Genomic DNA, 25822 nt, shown 5'->3' with positions numbered 1-25822 from the left:
GACAAAAATCACTGCCCTCATGCAGCTGACATTATCGTCTGGAGAGACACACAAGATAAATAAGTAAAATATATGTTAGACGGTGATAAGTGGTAAGGAGGAAAAATAAGGGAGGGAAAGAAGGGATAGGAGGAGTGTAGGTGGTGTTGAGATTTTAGGAGGGGTGACCAAGGGGACCTGGTTTAGAAAGAGCATGAAAAAGACCTGAAGAAGGCGAGGGAGTGAACTGTGTGGCTCTGTGAGGGAACAACACTCCCGGCCAGGAAATAGCAGGTGAAAAGGCCGGGGGGCAGGGGGCACATGCCTGGTGGGTGTGAGGCTGGGCTGGCTGGAGCTGCGTGAGGAAGAGGAGAGCAGTGGGAAGCAGGGCCGAGGTTAAGAGAGCTGGACGCATAGGACCTTCTAGGCCACAGGAACGACTCTGTTGGGAGCCAGACAAGTGACAGATCTGCCTTAGACTTTAACAGGATTTTTAACATCTTAACATTTTGACTGCGCTGTTGAGAATAGGCTGTAGGGGGCAGGGGCAGAAGCCACTGCCCTAATCCAGATGTTTTATCTCCCACCGTGCCCCCAGCACGTGGAACGTTTCCTGGCACAGAGCAGACACTCAACAAATACTGAATGACGTGTGAATTAGCGATGCCCAAATACCAGTTCTCAGACCGGTGCCATGTAGGCTATATGGAAAAAGCGTAGACAAACAGATCCCGGGCACTGTTGCTTGGGATCCTGATCCAGTAGGTTTCTGATGGCAAAGAGGAATTTGGCTTTTCAGTACAGTCTGCGGGTCATTCTGGGCAGCAGGGTTGGCCTTCTGTGTCAGTTAGGAATGCTTTTGGCTGCAGGGAACAGAGACCAACCAGCAATGGCTTAAACAAGAGGGTTTTATTTTTATTTACAAGAATTCTGGAGGAGGATGGCTGCTGGCATTGGCTTGGTCAAGTGATGACAGGTCAATGTTTCTGAAATTCTCTTGGCCATTTTCTCATTGTAGCAAGATGGCTGCTGTGGCTCCAGGCATCCCATCATCAAGGTAGGAAGAAGGGAGGAGCAGGGAGTTGTTACCCAGTCTGTCTCTTTTATCAGAAAAACATAAGCTTTCCTAGGAGCCCCTGTAGACTTTGTCTTAAATTTCACTGGCCCTACCTGGTCACCCCAAGCTGTAGAGGAGGCTGTAACAGTGAGACTCTGTATTTACAGCCTCTACAATGGGAGATGGCTGGAGAGAAGGAGTTGGGGCTGACCACTGGGGAGTGAACAAGGGTGTCTGCCATGGCTCCATGGACGACATGGTACTTGAGGTTCCTTCTACTTCTGGGGCTTTGTCTCCATGATTTGCCACCTCTGTGGAGCACCTGTGGGGCCCACAGAGTGAAATCCCAAGCATTCCCTTGGAGGGGCCTACTTCATCCTAGATACTCAGTCTTGCTTTTCCTGTCTGAACAACACACAGGGGACAACTTCTTTGGGGAAGGGGTGGTCTTTATTTAGGGACTGTGCATTTTTAGCATTTCTCTCACCTGGCAGACATTTAAAACAGTATTACCATCTTCTCACTAAGACTGTCACATTTGAGAGACTTTTAGAGCCGCCGCCCCCCACAGGAAAAGGATGATGTCTTTAGTCACTCTCCAGCCACCCAAAGGGCATCCCAGCGGTAGCTCTTTCTGGCAGTCTTGGGGTGTGAAAGGAAATGCTTTTCTAGCACTGCCCTGCTACCTTGAATGATGGGTTTACAAAGCCAGAGGCAGGGATTTCAGGGGAAAAAAAACCAGGCCCGGTTTAGTCTCTAAATCTTTAAATATGGGATAGGAGCAAAAGGCTGAAACATTTGGTCTCTCGTTGGGAAGGGCGTTTTGAGGAAGAATGGGTGAATTCGCTGGAGCTGGCCCAGGTGATGGAAAACAAATAGGGGGTGGGTCCCAGCTGCAGAGGCTGGAAACGGGGACTCAATGGGACCAGTTTGGAAGGGTGGCTGTAGGGTCTTCAAACCGTTTTTTATATTTTCAGAAGCCTATTGGAAATCACTTTATAATTTGCTCTTCATAGGCTTCGGGAAAAGGTTTAAAAGAAAAGTTTTGTGGGAGTCTTTGGCTAGAATTGCATCAGTGTGGTAAGAAATGCAGATTGGCGATTACATACATTTCTGGTCACATAACCAACACAATTTGCTAGGCAAGAGCCTTCCCAGGCCTGAGGTCCCTGGGGTGGGTGGAAAATAAGGAGCCCTTGGGGGCTGTGGTGGCAGGTGGGAATCTCCAGGGCAGAGGGCCGTGGGCGCTGTGGGGCAGAGATGGCCTCAGGGATGACGTTTCCAATATTGGCCACCCCGGACGCTCCAGCCTTGCCGGGTACAGTGTGGGCCTCAGCCCAGCAGTCTAGGAGCTTCTTAGCAATGAGAATCTCAGCCCTCACCCCAAATCTATTGACCCAAAAGCCGGTCTTTTAGCAAGATCCCCAGTAATTTATAGGCACTGTGAAGTTTGAGAAGCACTGTTCTAGCCGTCCAGGAGCGGAAGGGCTGCAGCCCTGGCTAGGTGTGGTTACAGGGCCTGGAGAGGGTAGGGCTGTGGAGAGGAGAAGATAAAGGCATGGGGGTGGGGAAAGGCTGGCAGAGTCTGAGAAAGAAGCTGTCGTCGTTAGACCCGTCCTCCCCTCAGGCGGCTTGCAGAGCAGGCATCCCGGGATGCTCCGCCGAGCTGCCCCACAGGCAGGGAAGTTCTCGGAGACCTGGGAGCTGGGCTGCCCAGAGAAGCAGGGCCCCATGGGGCCTGGGCAGAATGGACGGCTTGTCCAGCCAGAGAGGCCCCTGTCCCTTCTCAACTCTGCCAGAAAAATCTTGGCAGAGCTCAGAAGCCCCCTCAGGGAGAGGTGCCTGGTGAAAGTTTTCCCAGCAGTGGCTTCTTCTTGGAGCAGGAGGGATGAGCGCTCAGAACGAAAAGGCTGGGAGCTCAGGAGCCCCCATCTTCGGGGGGTTGGGGGGAGGGCGGCCCTCTGGGACAATGCATTTTACAGAAGCGAGTGTGAACATCACAGATGTGTCGAGGCCCAGGGCTGCCGGCTACAGCAGGGCTGCAGGAGGGTGTGGGGACCAGGGGAGGGCTGCAGGGGGCGCTGGAGCTCCAGCAGCCGGCTCTAAAGCGCTCTCTCTTCACTGGTCAGGGTGGTGATTCTCCGCAGGTTTTCCCGGACTTTAATAAATTCGGGGGCATGATCCTCTTCCTTTTCTGGTGGTTTTTCCAGCTGAAGGAGAGAGAAACAGAGATGTGAAGTGGGTGGGCTTGGGGAATTCCTATTCTCAAAAGCCACTGGGTTTGGACCAAGGGCCCTCTCTGGGGAAACAGAACCGGGATCCGTTTTGCCCGCAGCCTGGTTGCTGGGGGGAACAGAGCATGAGACTGTTTTCTCCCCGTGAAGCCTGGTTCAAATTGCTAACCTCGTTTCTAAAATGGAAACTCCACCGAGCTCACGGGGCAGTTGAGAGAAGGCAATCAGAATCAGCATGCAATAGATTGGGCCCATGAGGAAACTGAGGTTCAGAGAGAGGAAGACACTGGCCCAAAGTCACACAGCAAAGGGAGCAGCAGAGTGAGGACTCAGGCCAGGGGTGGACTCCTGGCGCTGTCCCCATTTTGCTCAACCTCGTGGCCAGCTGTGGCCGCATGCAGAGCTCCTCCCTGGGCCAGGAGACAGTCTTGGAGGAGGCGTGGGCCGGGTCTGGGGGCCCCCACCCACCTGGCTCAGCCTCTGCTGCCGTTTCAGGAGCTCCTGCTCAAAGGGGCACTGCAAGCGCTTGGCCTCCAGTTCCTCCTTCTTCTTCTTGATGAGCTGGTTCCGCCGGCGGTGCTCCAGGACACGCTGCAGCTCCGGCTTGCTGTCCACGCCCAGGCCCCTGGGGTGGCGGGAAGAGGTGTTTGTTAGGAGACCCCCCCAACTTCTCCCCACCCAGGGCTACACCCTGCACAGACATCAACCTATACCATTACATCGTGCAATCCTCCTGCTAGCCCGGGGAGGTGAAACCATTACTGTCCCGTTATACAGGGAAGGGAAGCGAGGCTCTTAGGATTTAAGACACCGGTCCAAGTCACAGCTATGAAGGGACTGAACGAGGATTTGCACCTACGCCTAAGTCCAGAGGCCAGGTTTTATGATATTACTGGTTATTTCCTCAGGATAAGTTTCTAGAAGTAGAGCTGCTGGGTCAGGCGCTTTTAAAAGATTTTGGATACATATTCCCGTCTTGTTCCTTAGAAAAGATTATCCACTTTATACTTCCGTCAACAGTATACAAGAGCATCTGTTTCTCTCTCTTGTCACTACCCGATCTTTTTGTATTTGAGAATCTGGTAGGCAAAAAAATATCTGGTTTTCCTTTGTTTCTTTGATTGCTAGTCACATGGACCAGCCTTGGAGATGTTTGCCAGCTACTTGCATTTCTTCTTTTGCGACCTAACCATACCTATCTTTTGTTCATTTTTTTCCTTATGAATTTATAAGAGATACGTATATATTTTTATCATTTATATTGCAAATATTTTCCCTGATTTGTCTTTAGGCTTTTGTTTAATTGTGGTGATTTTAAACGGGATGACTCTAAAAGGCAACCTGAGAAAATACTCATAATACACAGTCAGCCCGTTGTTTCCGCGGATCAAATCGGTGGTTGGCTGAATCTGGGGATACCGAGGGCTGGCTGTACTATGCCATTTTAAATACATAAGGGACTGGAGCATCTGTGGATTTGGGGTTCTGTGGAGGGTTCTGGAACCAACCCCCTGTGGATACAGAGAGACTACTGTGACTAAGAGGAGGGGGTGGGCACAACACGGAGGAGGCAAAGTGAGATCTGGGGAAGGGATGTTGCACACAACTCAAAACAAGAATGAAAATCACAGCCAGCGCCAATACCAAAAACGGCCAGTAGAGGGAGCTTCACAGGCACTGCGGCCTTCATCCTGGTGCTCTGGCCTCGGACAGGCGGAAAGCTCAGCCTCCCTCTCCCCTTCCCCACAATCCCTCTCAATAATCCAGTCCCAGCCCTGATGCCCCAAGCCTGCCTTGCTCATTGCATGCTCCTGGCCTCCCTGCTCCACTCATACCCCCTCCACGACTGTGACACCCCTGCTTGAGACCCTTCACAGGTCCACATGTCTCTTCTGGCCTACCTTACAATCTTTGCAGCAGCCACTCTGAGCTACTCCTGTCTCCTGTCCATTCGCACATGCTTATCCATCTGCTGGGAACATACGTGCTTCTACCGGCCAATGTCCCCCTCCTAAGCTGGCTGACTTGTGCCCACCCTTTGGGCCTTGACCTCATGGAGGAAGTGATGCTATCTTGGAACCCTGCCTGGCGGCTCCTCTGGGGTCGCAGGCCCATTTCACCCATCCTACCACCTGGTTATGCATCCATCTCCTCTGTGAGGGCAGGAACTGGGTCCCATTCCTTCTTGTAGCCCCAAGTCTGGGCACAGTGCCTTGCACATGGTAAATGCACCTGGACGGCAGCTACAGGTAGGTAGCTGGGTGGGAGAACAGGGCTTTTGGACCTTCACAGTGTCTGCTGGTGACCATGTGGGGCACCCTTTGACCTCCTCAGCCTCTAGGAGCCCCAGGATGACTACCAGGCCTGCCTTTCATGAGGGACACCTCCCCGCGCCTCAGCAGGCCTGAGGCAGTGCTTGCCAGACTGAGGCAGCCGAGCTCCACTCCCACCTTCTGTGGTTCATGAGCAGCTCTCGGTGCAGCTCCTGGTGGCTCCGGGAGGCCTTCACGGGGTTCAGCAGCTTCTTGGGCTTGATGAGCTCCGGGTTCCACTCCCTGTATTCTGGCCGGGCCATCAGGCCTCCGATGTCCGCCCGCTCCCTCTGGATCTCCGAGTACATGGAGGCTGTAGAAGTGACAGGGGAGTTGGTCAGAGCTGGGCCCACAGTCTCACCCATTCTCGTGGGCACAGCTGAAGGGCAAGCGTTTTGGTGTTAGATGGATCTCAGCTTACTGTGTGGCCCTGGGCAAGCTACTTGCCTTTCCAAGCCTTGGTTTCCTCATTTGTGAGATGGAAATAATTGAGCCTGTGCCCAGGGTTGTAAGGACTGGAGATGATGGCTGTAAAGTGGGGTATAGAAAAGTGCTACTTTTCTTGACCCCTAAAAGTGGGGTCACAAAGTGTATGGGTTGACGCGTGCAAATGTTTTTGGCCTGACTGAAAAAAAACCTTTCCCTCCTATAAAAGGAATTCTGTTTCTCATCGAGCTTGTATCAGAAAAAGAAAAGATATTTAAAAAGAGCAATATGTACTTGTTAGGGATAATTTGGATAAATGCAGTGATCAAAAGAAAATATCACCCCTTATTGTCCAACTTCCCTATCCGTAGTTCCAAATTTCCTCATGGACATGTCCAGCTTTTCACTTTCTCCAGACCAAAGAGGAGGGTATGAAATCCCAGGACTACCATGTCTAATTACAAAGGGATGGTTGTCATCTTTAATGCAGATGTCTGACTTCTTGATGGCCTCATTTCCTCCAGAGTAGCTTGAAATTTGTCAATGCACTCGAAATTCAGGCAGAAGGGCCCACTACTCTCCAAGTTGGCTCCGTATCCTTGAAATGCTCCGAAGCACGTACAAGGGTGAGGGTGAGAGTGGGAGTGGGGGTGGGGATTTTTAAGAAAAAGTCTCAAGAGGGTGACACAGCCTGGCCATTAGCTGCATGGAGTATTTAGAGTGAAAATTTAGGCATTGGCTCCGCTCCCTTCATGAGTCCCGCTTTTCTGAGGTTGAGCCTCTACTATACGCAAGGCATTGGCCGTGTCTGGTCTGTTATATAGTAGGCACTCAATAAATATTTGTTGGCAATTGATAATAAAAGCTTTGAGGTTGTACAGATGAGAAAACTGATGCTCAGGGAGGTTGGTCTTGGGGAACCAGTGCTTTAAGGCATGTGGTTTCCATGATGCAACTGAGGGGCTGTGTCCCCACTGCATACATCAGGCTCTAGTCCCCCTCTTAAAAACCACCAACCACCCTGTTGCCTGTGGACAGACCCTCACTTCTTCCCTCCCACTGGGAAGAGGATGAAAGCCATTTCTGCTTGATGAACAGGAGTCCTCCAAGTAAACTAGACAGGGATGGTGGCCTGTGCAAGAACCTGGAAGTGGGTAATAGGTCAGTGGGGTTGGAAAACACAGGAGGAGGGGGTTTGATGGGGTGCAGATTGCAAGGTGACATGTTAGGGAATGTGGGCATCAAAGGGGAGATGATGCTTTGCAAATGGTAGCACTCCAGACACATGTTTGGCATTTCTATTATTACCTACTGCCGGGTGCTGTGAGGAGGATTGAGACCCCATGTGTAAAGATGCTGTGTAAACTGAGAAAAGTGTTAATCTTGCTACATCCAAAATATCTTACAATAATTAAGTGTCAGAGCCTAGAGACATGGTTGCTAATTTTCTTTCTTGAATTCCCATTCTCAAAACTACTTCTAAAATGAGAATTCTAATTAATTTTCTCTTCTTTTTTCATAAGGCTATTTGTTTTTCAGGTTATATCCTTCTTAATTTTTTGGTCCTTAAAAAATCATTGTGATAGGGTTTAGTAGTTAGTTAAAAATGGGCGCTTGACAAAACAAACAGTTGGCTATATCAACTCCCTCCTCCTTTAAAAATGTGGATATTTTCTTAGTCTGAGAGTAAGTTGTCTGGGAGCCAGTGCGTTAGAATATCTTAATTCAGATTAGAGTTTGGGGCATTCTTCCCCCTTCCACTGCCTTTTCCCATTACCAAGTCTCACCAATCCTTTATCTGAGTAATTCTTAGCTACACTCTTTTCTTCCTATGTGCTCAGCTCTCATCTTACCCAGGCCATTATCACACCACACTAACTGCTTCAGCTCTGTGGCTAGTCATCCTGCCCTTAATTCCTGTGTGCCCCAAACCTTCCAAAGCTTCATAATTTTCATCAGTCACACCATCTTTAAAACAACTAACTGTATGTTGCCAAAGCAATGAGGCAGGAAACAGAAATAAATTATATAACTTTAGGAAAGGAGAGGGCAGAATTAATATTTGCATAAGATATCACTATATGTACCCAGAATTCCCAAATGGATTAACAGAAAAGCTTTTGGAACTAATGAGAAAATTCAAGTGTGGCCAGATACAAAACAGGTCCACAAAACCAAGAGCTCCTGCATAACAGGAATGGCCATTGAGAAAGTACACAATCATACAATTATTCATTCATCCTACCATATGTTAGAGTTTCTATAATCTGCCAGGTATGGTGGTAGACAGAGATGAACTAAACAGGCAAGGCTCCCACTCCCACAGAGCTGACATTCTGCTAGGGAGGCAGACAGCAAACATGTACACAAACCAACAAAAATAAATGATTGCAAATCGCGAGGAGCCTGCTCAGGGACTTGGGGGGGTGGCGGGCGGCGCTAGGATAGAGACTAACAGGAGGACCCCCCTTCAGCCAGGTGCAGCAAGAGGGCCTCTCTGGGAGGTGACCTTTAAGATCTGACGGTTGAGAAGGAAGAGGGAGCCTGTGTGGGGCAGAGGGAACAGCATGTGTGACTCATGTACCTTGAACAAGCTTAGTCTGTTCAGGAAACAAAAAGGCATAGTGTGTCTGCAGTGGCGTGAGGGAGTGACAGGGGGAGAGCATGGCGTGAGGGTGGACGGGTGGTTTCAAGTTGGGGAAAGATCGCCTCTGATTTGATTTTAAGAAGGTCATTCTCACTGCTGCGTGGGGGGGAAACTGTGAGCAGGTTTTGGGAATTTTTGATATGACTTTGGTTTCTTTTACTTCCAATGGGCAGCCTCTGTGTTTCCCATTAAATTCCAGAGGAAAAACATCTGATTGGCCAGGCTGAGGACCTTCACTTCAAAGGTCATCAGCAAACCAATGAGTTGGCCGCCCCGGGGCCAGTCCTCAGCCCAGCAGGGACCACACAGGATTGTGCTTACAAGGGGGCCCTGCAAATTATGTAGCCAGTCCTGCACCCCAGGTCTAATCAATGACCAGCTCTGGTTCAAGGATCTGCTCTAGGCGTATTTAAAAAAAAAAAAAATCAGTGGTGAGGTGTGGCAGATGATGTTTTGCTGAGACCACGGTGGTGTGGTCATTGAGGCAGGAATCCTGAAGGATGTGGCTGGTTCTTCAGCTCAGAGCTGCAAGTTGGGAAAACTGCTGCCGTTGCCAGTTAGTGTTCTAAACTCCAGCAAACACGTGTAAGATCCGTGGACGTGTGTGTGTGTGTCCTCCAGGGTTTAGACAGCTGCTGGGCCAACATTCCTGCCTTTAATTTAATTAAAAGAGGCCTCCATGTAGAAGAGCCTCACATAGGTGTTGGAATAAAAGAGGCTGCTCAACAAAGCACAGGAGCTGGGCCAGGAAAATCGGGCTCTCTTGGGGGTCAGCTGGGCCGCCTGAGCAGAGGAGGGGTCCATTCTCAGGGCTGCTCTGGCCAGGTCTCTCAGGATGCTGGGGTGTCCTCAGAGATCCGAGACTTTTGGGGAGGTGGCCGTGATGGGGCAAAGACGTGAGGTAAGGTGAGTGTAAGGTCATCTCTGAAAAGAAAAAGGTGAATGCCCCAAGGAAGAGCTGGCAGGGAAGAAGACCAGTTGAGGAGAAAGTTGAGTAGCTAATGAATGTCCTTCACTGGTTGTCAAAGAAAGGCAGAATAATGTTGGAGCCATTAGAACCTGGGTTGAATGCTGGCTCAGCCAGTTCCTAGCCATGGGCAAGTATGCTATGCTCTGCAGCAGGAGTCCAAAAACTATAGTCTTTGGGTCAAATCCAACCCCTTTGGAACAAAGCCATACCCACTTATTACTTATTGTGTGCAGCTGCTTCCTCTAGAACAGTGGCGTTGAGTAGGTGTGACAGCTGCTCTTGATCAGCACCCTTCTTCATGAGGTTGTTACAAAACAAAGGAGGTGATACTTGCATGGTGCTTGGCAAGTAAGTGCCTAGCATTGAGTCAAGGACTCAATAAGTGCTGGCTACTAGAGCTGTCACATACAGTGAGGCAGGTTGTGCACTGAACAACTCCAGGGCCTCACTCCTATAGATGAAACTATGAGTGGGGCCACCTCGTTAGCCGTTATTAATAAGCACTATTAAAATATCCAACTTCTAGTCTTGGATTGAGCATTTTCCTTAAAAACTGTACTAGTTAAATCAGTGGATTTTAACCCTGGCTGCATACTGACGTCATTAGAAGGAGTTTAAAAAATACCAACGTCTGAGTTCTACCCTGGGATTCTGATTTAATTAGCCTGGGAGACAGCTTGGCCTTTGGGATTTTAAAAAACTCCCCAAGGGGGTGGAGACAAGATGGCAGAGTAGAAGGACATGAGCTCACCTCCTCTCATGGAAACACCAAAGTCAGAACTAAATGCTGAACAACCGTCAACAAAAGAATGCTGGGTGACTGTACCAGCATCCTGGGTGGTGACCGAGACCCAGAGATTTGGAGCTGCCAGATGTCACATCACGTCATGGGAGAGGACTTTCCAAGATGGCAGAGGAGGAGGAGGACATGGAGTTCATCTCTCCCCACAGACACATCAAGAACACACCTACAAACGGAACAAGTCTCACAGAGCACCTGCTGAACACTAGCAGAGGACCCCCAGACTCCTAAAAGGATAAGAAAGATCCCCACATAACTGGGTAGGACCAACAAAAGAAGAAGGGAAAAGGAAGAGGAGAGGAAGCGGGATGGGACCTGTGCCCCTGGTGGGGAGCTGAAGGTGAGGAGGGGTTGCTGCATCTGGGGAAGGCCCCTCACGGGCAGGGAGATCAGCTGGGACAGAAGGGGAGCCTCGGGGGCCTGGAGGAGAGCCCAGCAACCAGTCTGTGGCTGTCAGGACAGAGAGAGACCTACACAGATGGTCCGTGCCACAGCCCTGCATGCCCCAGCCTGAGATGGGTGTCCACCAGGGCTCATGGGGGCTGGAACGTGGGATTTGGAGAGCAGACCTGGGGAGGGGACTGCTGTTGGCCGTGAGAAGACAGCCTGAGGGGATAGGACTGAGGAGCTCCTGCCCTGGGCGGCCTGCTCTCCCTGAGCGCTGCCTCGGCTCCTTCCTGCCTGATGGGCTCACGTGCTCCGGCACGCTCTGGAGCAGACTCTGGTGGGGGGACACACGCAGTGGTGGGGCTGAAACCACAGCCAAGTGCTGTGTGACTAAGGGGCCAGGGGCCCTGTGACTAAGGAAGAAGAGCTGAAATCTCTCCTCGTGGCTGTGTGAACCATGCAGATACACGTCCACTGATGGCTTCCTAAATTCAGCACCTGCGAAACATCAGAAAGGACAGCAAGGGCTCCTGCAGCTGGGACGGGTCTGGCTTTAGCAGCTGTGGGCTCTGTGGGCATGTACACTTGGGGGCTGGGCCAGGCCAGAGTCTGAGCTGCCTCCACAGCTCCCACCACGGGTCCAGGTGCATGACTACTGCAGTCCTGGGACCTGATCTCAGTGGACCTGCACCGGTGGCCTGGTGAAAACAACGCCTGAGAGTCAACAAGGCCAATTGCTGGCATACCCACAATTAAGGTGGGACCGAGAGCAGTGCCAGCAACAGTGTACTTTGTGAGTCTGTACAACAGGTGAAAGGGGACACAACAGAGCATGTTCACAGGTGAACAGCTCCAGAGGAGGACTACGCAGTGGCTTCTCTCCCAGTGGGAGTTCTCCAATCCCACTCACCTCACACTGCAGAGACACAGCTAAGAAACAGATTTAGGGACCTCTACTCCAACAACTAGGGAGCGGACTCTGCCCCTGACAGGGCAGTGACAACCACAGAGCAAAGGGGAGGCCTCACGCAATAGCCAGGGCAGGCTCTGGTCACCAGAACACCAGTCAAACCCCCTATCAAGGGGATAATGGCACAAGCCTCAGGACCAACCTCAGCCACCAGGGGGCAGACACCAGAAGCAAGAGGAACTATGATCCTGCAGCCTGCAAAAAGGAGACCACAAACTCATAAGACAATAAAGAAATATGTTGCAGATGAAGGTGCAAGATAAAAACCTATAAGAACTAAATGAATAGGAGATAGGCAATCTACCTGAAAAAGAATTCAGAGTAATGACAGTAAAGATGATCCAAGATCTTGGAAAAAGAATGGAGGCACAGATCAAGAAGATACAAGAAATGTTTTAAAGAAACCTAGAAGAACTAAAGAACAAACAATCAGTGATGACAACACAATAAGTGAAATGAAAAATACACTAGAAGGAATCAATAGCAGAATAACTGAGGCAGAAGACCAGATAAGTGAGCTGGAAGACAGAATGGAGGAAATCACTGCCACAGAATAGAATAAAGAATGAAAAGAAATGAGGAAAGTCTCAGAGGCCTCTGGGACAACATTAAATGCAACAACATTCAAATTATAGGGGTCCCAGAAGAGGAAGAAAAAGAGAAAGGGCCAGAGGAAATATCTGAAGAGATTATAGTCGAAAACTTCCCTAACATGGGATGGGAAATACTCACCCAAGTCCAAGAAGCGCATAGAGTTCCACACAGGATAAACCCAAGGAGGAACATGCCAAGACACATATTAATCAAACTAACAAAAATTAAATACAAAGAAAAAATATTAAAAGCAACAAGGGAAAAGCAACAAATGCCACACAAAGGAATTCCCATAACGTTATCAGTTGATACTGATAAACTCTGCAGGCCAGAAGGGAGTGGCAGGATGTATTTAAAGTGATGAAAGGGAAAAGCCCACAACCAAGAAAACTCTACCCAGCAAGGCTCTCATTCAGATTTGACAGAGAAATCAAAAGCTTTACAGACAAGAGAATTCAGCACCACCAAACCAGCATTACAACAAATGCTAAAGGAACTTCTCTGGGGGTAGGGGAGAGAGGCCACAACTAAAAAAAGAAAATCACAAATGGGAAAGCTCAATGGTAAAGGCAAAAATACAGTAATAGCAGGAAATCATCTATATACAAGCATATCAAAACCAGTAACTGTGAGAAGAGAGTACAAATGCAGGAAATGGGAATTACATTTGAAATTAAGAGACGAGCAACTTAAAACAACCTTGTGTGTGTGTATGTGTATATATATACTGCTTTATCAAAACCTCATGGGAAATGCAAACCAAAAAACTATAATAGATACACACACACACACACAAAAGCAACCCAAACACAACACTAAAGATGGTCATCAAACCACAAGAGAACAAAAGAAGAAGGGAAGAAAAAAGACCTACAAAAACAAACCCAAAACAATTAAGAAAATGGTAATAGGAACATACATATTGATAATTACCTTAAATGTAAATGGATTAAATGCTCCAACCAAAAGACACAGACTGGCTGAATGGATACAAAAACAAGACCCATATATATGCTGTCTACAAGAGACCCACTTCAGATCTAGGGACACATACAGACTGAAAGTGAGGGGATGGAAAAAGACATTCCATGCAAATGGAAATCAAAAGAAAGTTGGAGTAGCAGTACTCATATCAGACAAAATAGACTTTAAAACAAAGAGTGTTACAAGAGACAAGGAAGGACACTACATAATGATCAAGGGATCACTCCAAGAAGAACATATAACAATTGTAAATATATATGCACCCAATTTAGGAGCACCTCAATATATAAGGCAAATGCTAACAGCCATAAATGGGGAAATCAACAGTAATACAATAATAGCAGGGGGCTTTAACACCCCCACTTAAACGAATGGATGTATCATCCAGACAGAAAATTAATAAGGACACACAGACCTTAAATGACACATTAGATCAGATAGACTTAATTGACATATATAGGGCTTTCCATCTGAAAGCAGTAGAATACACTTTCTTCTCAAGTGCACATGGAACATTCTCCAGGATAGATCACATCTTGGATCACAAATCAATCCTTGGTATTTTAAGAAAATGAAATTATATCAAGCAGGTTTTCCAACTGCAATGCTATGAAATTAGAAATCATTCTAATAAATTAGAAATCTAATTATTGTATTAGAAATCAATTACAGGGAAAAAACTGTAAAAAAACATAAACACATGGAGGCTAAACAATATGTTACTAAATAATCAATTGATCACTGAAGAAATTAAAGAGGAAATTAAAAAAATACCTAGAGACACATGACAATGAAAACACGATGATCCAAAACCTATGGGATACAGCAAAAGCAGTTCTAAGAGGGATGTTTATAGCAATACAGTCCTACCTCAAGAAACAGGAAAAATCTCAAACAACCTAACCTTACACCTAAAGCAACTAAAGAAAGAAGAACAAACAAAACCCAAAGTTAGTAGAAGGAAAGAAATCATAAAGATCAGAGCAGAAATGAATGAAATAGAGATGAAGAAAACAATAGAAAACAATGAAATTAAAAGCTGGTTCTTTGAGAAGATAAACGAAAATTAAAAACCTTTAGCCAGACTCATCAAGAAAAAAAGGGAGAAGACTCAAATCAATAGAATTAGAAATGAAAAAGTAGAAGTAACAACTGACACTGCAGAAAACAAAGGATCATGAGTGATTACTACAAGCAACTATATGCCAACAAAATGGACAACTTAGAAGAAATGGACAAATTCTTAGAAAGGTACAACCCTCCAAGCCTGAACCAGGAAGAAATAGAAAATATGAACAGACCAATCACAAGTACTGAAATTGAAACTGTGATTAAAAATCTTCCAACAAACAAAAGTCTAGGACCAGATGGCTTCACAGGCGAATTCTATCAAACATTTAGAGAAGAGCTAACACCTATCCTTCTGAAACTCTTCCAAAAAGCTGCAGAGGAAGGAACACTGTCAAGCCCATTCTACAAGGCCACCATCACCCTGATGCCAAAACCAAAGATATCTCAAAAAAAGAAAATTACAGGCCAATATCACTGATGAACATAGACATAAAAATCCTCAACAAAATACTAGCAAACTGAATCCAATAACACATTAAAAGGATCATACACCATGATCAAGTGGGATTTATCCCAGGGATGCAAGGGTTCTTCAGTATCTGCAAATTAATCACTGTGATACACCAATATTAACAAACTGAAGAATAAAAACCATATGATCATCTCAATAGATGCAGAGAAAGCTTTTGACAAAATTCAACACCCATTTATGATTAAAAACTCTCTAGAAAGTGGGCATAGAGGCAACCTCCCTCAACATAATAAAGGCCATATATGACAAACTCACAGCCAGCATCATTCTCAATGATGAAAAACTGAAAGCATTTCCTCTAAGATCAGGAACAAGACAAGGATGTCCACTCTCGCCACTTTTAGTTAATATAGTTTTGGAAGTCCTAGCTGTGGCAGTCAGAGAAGAAAAAGAAATAAAAGGAATCCAAATTGGAAAAGAAGAAGTAAAACTGTTACTGTTTGCAAGATGACATGAGACTCTACATAGAAAGTCCTAAAGATGCTACCAGAAAACTACTAGAGGTCATCAATAAATTCAGTAAAGTTTCAGATACAAAATTAAGGCACAGAAATCTCTTGCATCTGTACACTAACAATGAAAGATCAGAAAGAGAAATTAACATTCCCACCCATGGCAATCTACAGATTCAGTGCAATCCCTATCAAATTACCAATAGCATTTTTCACCAAACTGGAACAAAAAATTCTAAAATTTATATCGAAACACAGAAGACCCCAAACAGCCTAAGAAATCCTGAGAAAGAAAAGTTGAGCTGGAGGAATCAGACTCCATGATCAGACTATACTACAAGCCTACAATAATTAAAACAGCACGGTACTGGCACAAAAATAGAAATATAGATCAATGGAACATGATAGCCCAGAAATAAACCCACACACATATGGTCAACTAATCTACAACAAAGGAGGCAAGAATTTACAATGGCGAAAAGACATTAATAAATAGTGCTGGGAAAACTGGACAGCTACATGTAAAAGAATGAAATTAGAATACTCCCTAATACCATACACAAAAATAAACTCAAAATGCATTAAAGACCTAAAGGTAAGACCAGATACTATAACTCTCACAGGAAAACATAGGCAGAACACTCTTTGACATAAATCATAGCAATATCTTTTTCAATCCGTCTTTTAGAGTAATGACAATAAAAAGAAAAACAAACAAATGGGACCTAATTAAAGTTAAAGGCTTTTGCACAACAAAGTAAATCAGAAACAAAACAAAAAGACAACCCACAGAATGGGAGAAAACATTTGCAAATGATGCAACTGACAAGGGATTAATCTCTAGAATTTACAAACAGCCCATGCAGCTCAATATCAAAAAAACAAACAAGCCAATCAAAAAATGGGCTGGGCTTCCCTGGTGGCGCAGTGGTTGAGAGTCCGCCTGCCGATGCAGGGGACGTGGGTTCATGCCCCGGTCAGGGAAGATCCCACATGCCGCGAAGCGGCTGGGCCCGTGAGCCATGGACGCTGAGCCTGTGCGTCCAGAGCCTGTGCTCCGCAACGGGAGAGGCCACAACAGGGAGAGGCCCGGGTACCGCAAAAAAAAAAAAAAAAAAAAAAAAAAAATGGGCAGAAGACATAAACAGACATTTCTCCAAAGAAAACATACAGATTGCCAAGAGGCACATGGCTCTGCTGATGACCCTGGAGGTCCTACAGCTCCTCCCCAGAGGTTCCACACATGTCAGCCCAGTGCCAGACAAGGCTCAGCTAGGATCACTAATTTCTCCCAGGGTGAGTTCATCAGGCCACTGGGGCTGATGAACTATGTGGCTAGTGCTAGGGTGGCAACTTTGAAACCAAACACTGGTGCCCTGCTGGCCACAGGAGAGCAATAAGGAGAGATAGAAGGGAAGTGGTGCTGATGGAGACCCAGGTCCCAGTTCATCCTGAGGATGGCTATGGGACCCTAAGCTAAGGCTTAGTGTCCCCTTCATCTGCCTTTCCCCTGCCCTGGTGGTTCTGGTTTTGTCTTTGATGGCATCAGTTATAACAAATGACACATGAGGCAGTAAAGCAAAGTGGTTTAGGCAGATGTTTTGGAGGTGCCAAACTGTGTTTGAAACATCATGGTACCCCCTTCCTAGCTATGTGACGTTGGGCAAATAGCTTAACCTCTCTGAGCCCCTTTACAGTGGGAATAATGGTAGAATCTATTCATGGGGCTGTTTGGAGAGTGAAATGATATAATGTGCGTGATATGGTTAGCCCAGTGCCTGGCAGTGATACTCCTCCTGTCCTGAGGGGACCTGTGTTGAGCACTTGGCATTTGATGAAGGCTCACTCACCTGCATCTGGATCTCACAATCACCCCAGGAGGCAGCCAGTGGTACTATTTTATTATTCCCACTTTCTAAATGAGAAAACTGAGGCTCAGAGAGGCCAAGATACTTGTCCAAAGATACACAAAATAAATGGCAAAGCCAGAACCTTTAGACCCCAGATTCAGTGCTCTTTCTACCACTCCACAGTCTTCTAGGTGCAATGCGTCTTTCAGTCAACAAAGCAGGTTTACATCCCTTTTCTCTCTCTGGACACTTGAGAAACCCCAATAAAGAGGCAGTGTGAGCCCTTTATATAGATGAGAAAATGGAGGGCGGTAACTGGGGTTGTCCTCGCCCTCTCACTGGGGAGCCCCAGCCGGGCCCCAGCTGCTTTGGGTTTAAGCCAGAATCCACAGGCCTGTCTGCCCATGGCTGGTTTTTGTTAGGAGGGGGACCAGCTGATGGTGTTTCCTCCCTAGGGTGTTGGTCAAAGTCTTCATTCCTCTGCCCTCCCTCCCCCTGCCCTTGTTCCTTACTACTGTTCAAGCTGCTGCGTTTAGAACACAACCAGGGGTCTTCTTGGTTCAACATTTCATGGGGTGGAGGGGCAGAGAAGAGATCCTTTTAAAATAACTACTGACCAAGGAAAAGAGGCATTCAGTAAAAGTGACAAGCGTGGCCACAGGATTTCCTAACCCTTCTTGCTTTTTTCCTCCCAGTGGGGCAAGTACCCATTTGTATTTCACTGGCCAGCAACCAAAGAACAGGGTATCTGGGAACCTCCTCCACATCTCCAGCTGCCTGTGGCCAATGCCTACAAGCCCCTGTCAGAGCTGCTTGTTCACTGAGATGCAACCTCCCCACACCATGAGAAACTGACTCGAGACAAACTTCCTGAACCTGTTGCCTTGGGTCCGCTGTGATCTCCTAGTTTGTGAGAAGGTCTGGGTGGGCATTCAGGGTTTCAAGTCAATTCCATAGCAGAGTCCTGGGCTGGACATGGAAGGTCGCTAGTGAGGCTGGTGGGAAGTATTGTGCAGCTAGCCAGGGAGCAGTGTCAGCAGATCAGATATCCGTGCTGGCCCACCAGTGGCATGATGCCAGCCACTCCACTTGGCAAAGGCCTCCAGGGGGAGATCCTGGCAGGACTTAGCACCAACAGAACTAAGAGCCACTCAGGATCCAAGCTGACCAGACACAGGTACTGGGGCTGGCTCACAACTGGGAAACCACTGGGTTTGGTAGCAGTTTAAAAAAGTGACACACCCAATCCTATAACCTCTGATTTTTGGCCCAATACCAGCCTTGCCTCATACTGCAAAGTGCTAAAGCCAAATCCACCAGAAAGGCAAGCAGGTAACACGTTGCCGTGCACTCATCATGTGCCATGTACTGTGTTCAGCATTGCAGCCATATCTCATGAAATCCTTACAATAGACTGAGGAGATGGGTACTCTTGAGACCCCTTTTTACAGATGAAGAAGCTGAGGCTCCAAGGGGTCATCTAATTTTCCCAGATCCCACAGCCAGCAAATGAAGGCTCTAGAGTCTGAGCCAAGCTGTCTGACCAGTTTTCTCTCCACTGTGCCACCCGCAACACTCTGGCATTTTATCTATCAGTTCTTAAGAGAATTACAACTGCTATACTGTGTGAAAATGGACTTAGGTGAGGTCACATCATGCATGAATTCAGAGTCATCTGAGCATTTAGAAGAAAGAGATCAACCAGAATGGTGGGCTGCATCTGGGCACTCCCTGCACTTCATCTCCTATCCTTTTCCCAAACCCAGGGCTCCAGGAGGCACCACCAAGTCCTTTTACAGAGAGAGGATGTAGCACAGTACCTGGGCTCAAAGAGCTCTGCTCCCCTGACAGCCCACCTCGTGCTCTGAGGCTGCCCTCCGTCCCCCACACCTCCTCCCTGCACTGCACCCAGCTCAGCAGCAGGTAAAAAAGAAAAGAAACCGTCTTACTTCTCAGCTGTGCCTGTGCCATTGGGAAGGGAGCTCGGGCGCGGTGTTGCTGGGTCCTTACTCCACCAGAGTTCCAGACTAGCAAGGAGGGCCGCCTCCAAGGGCGGTTCCTAAAGCCCTGGGGATGAAACGTGCCACCAAGTGAGGCAGCTCCACATTCCTGTTTATTCTGGTATCAATAAAAAGGAACTGTTACTATAGTAACGGGTATTGCACTTGGTACTTGGCCACTTCCCCGATGTGGAACATCGTGTCCAGGCCACATGCCGGGGAGGCACAAATAAATACCGATTTTGTCAGACTGTTGAGGAATAAGAACACGCCAAGCTTTGTTCTGAGCAACCTAGCTCATGTAGAGGCATTTCCCTTGTTTCTAATGGGAGAGTCAGCAAGAATGCATTCTGGTATTTCCCTGATGGAGAGGGAGCCAAGCGTCCTGCTGCAGTGTTCAACTCTTCAGGAGAAGATGGCTGTCAGTGCAAAAGGAGGGGAAACTATGTTGGGTCAGTTCCAGGTCATCCACTTATGGGCCAGAAACTCCATCCATGTTATTTACACGTTACCCTGAACTTCATCTGAACATCAGACAGGAGCCAACAGGACGTTACACAGGAGAGAACGGGGCAGTAGAAGCTGACCGGCTCTGGGCCAGGCTGGTCCTTGTGTAAATCCCTGCTTGGCTTGGGCACCAGCTCCTTTGGCAACCAGTTAACTCCCCTGAGCCTTGGTTTCTGTGTTTGTCAGATGTGAAGAACAGGGTGACTGAGAGAAAACACAGATGATATGACATTAGTGAAAGCATGTAGTCAATGCTCAGCAAGTAGGACTCTTCCTACAGAGAGAGCTGGACTCAATGTGATCAGAGGGCAGGGCCCCAGCATGCAGCACTGTGCCTGGCAGAATCTGCGTGCCATAGATCTTGGCTCAATGAGTCAATGTGTGAGTCTGAAAATGAAGAACGCGTGTAGATGCTGAAGGCCAACATGGGTACTTACAGATAACAGAGGCATTCTCCTGATTTCAGAATCAGTGTTCACCTGAAAATGTGGAAGTGTTTTCTGGCTTTTGCTGTCATTCTTAATCCTCTAGCAAGGAAGCTGGCATCTACCAGTTAAACTTGGCCCTCTTCCCACCTTTACTGTCTCGTGATGAGTCTTGGTTGGCTGGGAAGTGATTAGGCCCAGGACATACATCAAGTATGAATGCAGGCATTAAAAATGCAATTTTGCTTCTATAAATATATTAGCAAACTGAATTCAACAACACATAAAAAGGACCATACACCATTATCAAGCTGGATTCACTCCAGGATCACAAGGATGGTTCAACATACACAATCAATGTGGTACACCATATCAACAAAAGACAAAAACCATATCATTTCAATAGATGCAGAAAAAGCATTTGATAAAATTGAACATCAATTCATGGTAAAAACTCTCGCCGAAGTGGGTATAGAGGGAACATATCTCAATAATAAAAGCCATTTATGACAAACCCACAGCCAATATAATCCTCAACAGTGAAAAGCTGAAAGCTTTCCCATTAAATTCTGGAACAAGAGAAGGATGCCCACTCTCACCACATCTATTCAACACAGTATTGGAAGTTCTAGCCATGACACTCTTATGAGAAAAAGAAATAAAAGGTATTCAAATCAGAAGGGAAGAGATAAAATTGTCATTATATGCAGATGACATGATACTCTATATAGAAAACCCTAAATACTCCACACAAAAACTATTAGAACTGATAAATGAATTCATCAAGGTAACAGGATACAAGATTAACATACAGAAACCTGTTGAATTTCTTTACACTAACAATGAAATATCAGAAAGGGAAAGATTAAAAACATCTAATTTAAAATCGCATTAAAAAAAAGAGACCCGGGAACAAACCTAACCAAGGAGGTGAAAGACTTATAGGCTTAGAACTATAAAACATTGATAAAGGGAATCAAGATGATTCAAAGAAATGGAAATATATCCCATGCTCTTGGATTAGAATTGATATTGTTAAAATGGCCATACTACCCAAAGCAATCTACAGATTTTTTTTTCCTATTTTTTAGCCGCACTGCATGACATGAGGGATCTTAGTTCCCTGACCAGGGATTGACCCCATGCCCCCTGCAGTGGAAGTGCAGAGTCTTAACCACTGGACCACCAGGGAAGTCCAGGAGTCTACATATTTGATGTGATCCATATCAAATTACCCATGACATTTTTCACAGAACAAGAACAAATAATCCTAAAATTTATATGAAACAGCAAAAGACCCAGAATTGCCAAAGCACTCCTGAGGAAAAAGAACAAAGCTGGAGGCATAACTCTCCCAGTACTACACAGCTACAGTAATCAAAACAGCATGGTATTGGCACAAAAACAGACATATGGATCAATGGAACAGAATAGAGAGCCCAGAAATAAACCCACACACCTATGGACAATTAATCTTCGACAGAAGAGGCAAGAATATACAATGGGGAGATGACAGTCTCTTCAGCAAGTGGTGTTGGGATAGCTGGACAGCCACACTTAAAGCAATGAAGTTAGAACACTCCCTCACACCATGCGCAAAAATAAACTCAAGCTTAAAGACTTAAACACAAGACATGACACCATAAAACACCAAAAAACTCACAGAGAAAAACATAGACAAAATGTTCTCTGACATAAATTGTAGCAATATTTTCTTAGATTAGTCTCCTGAGGCAAAAGAAAGAAAAGCAGAATCGAGATGGTGGAGGAGTAGGACGTGGAGCTCACGTGTTCCCACAGATCCGTCAAAAATACATCTACAAGTGGAATGATTCGCACAGAACATCTACTGAATGCTGGCAGAAGATCTCTGACTTCCGAAAGGGCAAGAAAACCTCTATATAACCAGGTAGGACAAAAGAAAAAAGAAAGAGAGAAAGGAATCGGGATGGGACCTCTGCCCCAGGGAGGGAGCTGTGAAGGAGGAAAGGTTCCCACACCCTGGGAAGTCCCCTCACCAGTGGGGAGATCAACCTGGATGGAGGGGGAGCCTCAGAGGAGAGGACAGCAACCGGTTTGTGGAAGGCAAGATGGAGAGTGACCTGCACAGATGGTCAGTATCACCGCCCTGCACCCCGCAGCCTGAGACACTTGTCTGCCGCTGTGGGCAGGGTTTGGGTGCTGAAGCTTGGGCTTTGGAGGTCAGACTCAGGGAGAGGACTGGGATTGGCTGCATGGAGACAGCCTGAAGAGGCTGGAGTGTGGAAACTGAGGGTGCACTTGGAAGAAGCCTGGGCCCTCCAGAGAGGCAAGGCATCATGTTGGAGGGCATGTGAGAACAGGGGCAGGATTGCCATAGGAGCTTCTTTCCCTGTGAACACTCTTTCAGGCAACAGGACACCACCTACCTGAGCTCTGGAGGCGGGTGCAAGCTGCCACCACCTGTGTGGTGGGCTCCAGAGGTGAGCATGGCCATGGCTGCTGCTAAGAGACCTGCGAGCGGGCTCTGGCCACTGCTCCTGCTGTCCTGGGAGGGGATGGGCTGCTGCCACCACCGCTAGAAGAGCTGGAGCAGGTGCTAGTCACTGTCCCCACTGTCCCCCACTGTCCCCACTCCGAGGGAGTGCTCATGGGCAGTGAACAGGTGCCAGTTGCTGTCCCTGCTGTCCCGGAGTGCGTGGGCCACCACTACTGCTAGGAGACCCAGAAGCAGGCACTAGTCACTGCCCTTGCTGTCTGGGGAGTGTGCATGGGTGGCAAACAGGCGTCAACCACTGCCTCTGCTGTCTCAGGAGTGTGTGGGCCATCGCTACTGCTGGGAGACATGGGAGTGGGTGCCAGCTGCTGCCCTTACTGTCCCAGGGGCATGTGGGCAACTGACACCACTGGGAGACCTGCACACAGGTGCCAATCACCGCCTCCACTGTACCGGGAGTGTGCATGGGGCCGCTGCACCTACACACCCCATATCAAGGGGATAACAGCCAGCACACACTGAGGAAAGAGGCAGCAAGCATCCAAACTAAAAGCAGCCCCTTGATTCCAGACAAGATGTGGAGTAGAAGAACTTGAGCTCACCCCCTCTCATGAAAACACCAAAATCACAAAAAACTGCTGAACAACCATTGACAAAAAAGACTGGAACCTACCAAAACAGATATGTTACATCCAAGGACAAAGAAGAAGCCACAATAAGACAGTAGAAGAGGCACTTTCATGATATAATGAAATCCCATGCCCATCAGGTGGGCGACCCACAAACTGAAAAATAATTATATTTCAGAGGTTCACCCACAGGAGTGAGATTCTGAGCCCCATGTCAGGCTCCCCAGCCTGAGGGTCTGGCATTGGGAGGAGGAGCCCCCAGAGCATTTGGCTTTGAAGGCCAACAGGACTTGAGTGCAGCAGCTCCACAGGACTGGGGAAAACAGAGACTCCACTCTCAGAGGGCGCACACAAGATTTTATGTGCCCTGGGACCCAGCACAAAGCAGTGACTTCATTGGCCCCTGGGCTAGACTTCCTGTGGGTCTTGGAGTGTCTCATGGGAAGGTGGGGGTTGGCTGTGGCTCACTGTGGGGGCAAGGACACTGGTGGCAGAGGCCAAGGGAATATTAATCAGCATGAGCTCTCCCAGAGGTTGCCATTTTGGCACTGAGACCTGGCCTCACCCAACAGCCTGCAGGCTCCAGTGTTGGGATGCCTCAGGCCAAACCACCAGCAGGTGGATAACACAGCCCCACCCATCAGTAGACAGGCTGCTTAAAGTTGTACTGAGCTCACAGGCACTGCTAAACATACCATTTGACACAGTTCTGCCCACAAGAGGGACAAGGCCCAGCTCCACCCACCAGTGGGCAGGCACCAGTCCCTCCCACCAGGAAGCTTGCAGGAAGCCCCTGCGCCAACCTCACACACCAGAGGCCAGACACCAGCAGTAAGAGGAACTACAATCCTGCAAACTGGAAAGGAGACCACAAACACAGAAAGTTTGACAAAATGAGACAGCAGAGAAGTGTGTTCCAGGTGAAGGAACGAGATAAAAACCTAGAAAAACAACTAAGTGAAGTGGAGATAGGCAATCTACCTGAAAAAGAATTCAGAATAATAACAGTAAAGACGATCCAAGGTCTTGGGAAAAGACCAGAGGCACAGACCAAGAAGACACAAGAAATGTTTAACAAAGAGCTAGAAGATTTAAAGAGCAAACAAATAGATGAACAATACAATAACTGAAATGAAAAATACACTAGAAGGAATCAATAGCAGAATAAGTGAGGCAGAAGAATGAATAAGTGAGCTGGAAGACAGGGTGGTAGAAATCACTGCAGCAGAAAAGAATAGACAAAAAAGAATGAACAGAAATGAGGACAGTCTTAGAGACCTCTGGAACAATATTAAACACACCAGCATTCTCCTATAAGGGCCCAAGAAGGAGAAGAGAGAGAGAAAGGGCCTGAGAAAATATTTGAAGAGATTATAGCAGAATACTCCCCTAACATGGGAAAGGAAACACTCACTCAAGTCCAGGAAGCACAGAGAGTCCCATACAGAATAAACCGAAGGAGGAACACACCAAGTCACAGATTAATCAAACTCACAAAAATTAAAGACAATGAAAAAATATTAAGAGCAACAAGGGAAAAGCAACAAATAACATACAAGGGAATCCCCATAAGGTTATCAGCTGAGTTTTCAGCAGAAACTCTGCAGGCCAGAAGCGAATCACATGATATATTTAAAGCAATGAAAGGGAAGAACCTACAACCAACAATAGTCTACCCAGCAAGGCTCTCATTCAGATTTGATGGAGAAATCAAAAGCTTTACAGACAAGCAAAAGCTAAGAGAATGCAGCACCACCAAACCAGCTCTACAACAAATGCTAAAGGAACTTCCTAGGTGGAAAAGAAAAGGCCACAGACAAAATAAGAAAATTACGAATGGTAAAGCTCACTGCTAATAGCAAACGTCCATTAAAGGTAGGAAATCATCCACAAACAAATATACCAAAACCAGCAATCCTGAGGAGAGTACAAATGCAGGATATTGAAAATGCGTTTGAAATTAAGAGACCAGCAACTTAAAACAACCATGTGTGTGTGTGTGTGTGTATACATATATATATATATATATATATATATATATATATATATATATATATATATATGGAGAGAGAGAGAGAGAGAGAGAGAGAGACTGCTATATCAAAAGCTCATGGTAAGCACAAACCAAAAATCTACAAGAGATACACACACAAAAAAAGAAAAAGCAATCCAAACACAACACTAAAGATAGTCATCAAATCACAAGAGAACAAAAGAGGAAGGGGAGAAAAAAGACCTACAAAAATAAATCCAGAACAATTAACAAAATGGCTATAACATACATGTCGATAATTACCTTAAATGTAAAGGGATTAAATGCTCCAACCAAAAGACATAGACTGGTGGAATGGATACAGAACAAAACCTGTGTATATGCTGTCTACAACAGATCCACTTCATATCTAGGGACACATACAGATTAAAAGTGAGGGGATGGAAAAAGGTATTCCATGCAAATGGAAATCAAAAGAGCTGGAGTAACAATACTCATATCAGACAAAACAGACTTTAAAATAAA

General features: G+C 46.8%; 1 protein-coding gene across 2 annotated transcripts in view; it reads right to left on the bottom strand.

Annotated features, from left to right (window-relative positions):
* Positions 1–3138: 3138 nt before the first annotated feature.
* FAM107A (family with sequence similarity 107 member A) overlaps positions 3139–25822 on the bottom strand; it is a gene marked incomplete at both ends in the record, with an annotated part of 78171 nt that continues 55487 nt past the window's right edge. For both annotated transcript variants that reach the window (XM_079712992.1, XM_079712993.1), the window contains 3 exons: positions 3139–3246; positions 3739–3895; positions 5721–5895. In XM_079712992.1, the coding sequence (XP_079569118.1) occupies positions 3139–3246; positions 3739–3895; positions 5721–5895 (440 nt within the window). The remainder of the gene's footprint in view (positions 3247–3738; positions 3896–5720; positions 5896–25822) is intronic.

Source organism: Hyperoodon ampullatus (genome assembly GCF_949752795.1).
Source record: "Hyperoodon ampullatus genome assembly, chromosome: 10".
Taxonomy (NCBI): Eukaryota; Metazoa; Chordata; class Mammalia; order Artiodactyla; family Ziphiidae; genus Hyperoodon; species Hyperoodon ampullatus.
Note: the sequence above shows the minus strand (reverse complement) of the source record. Positions and strands in the feature narration are given on the sequence as shown.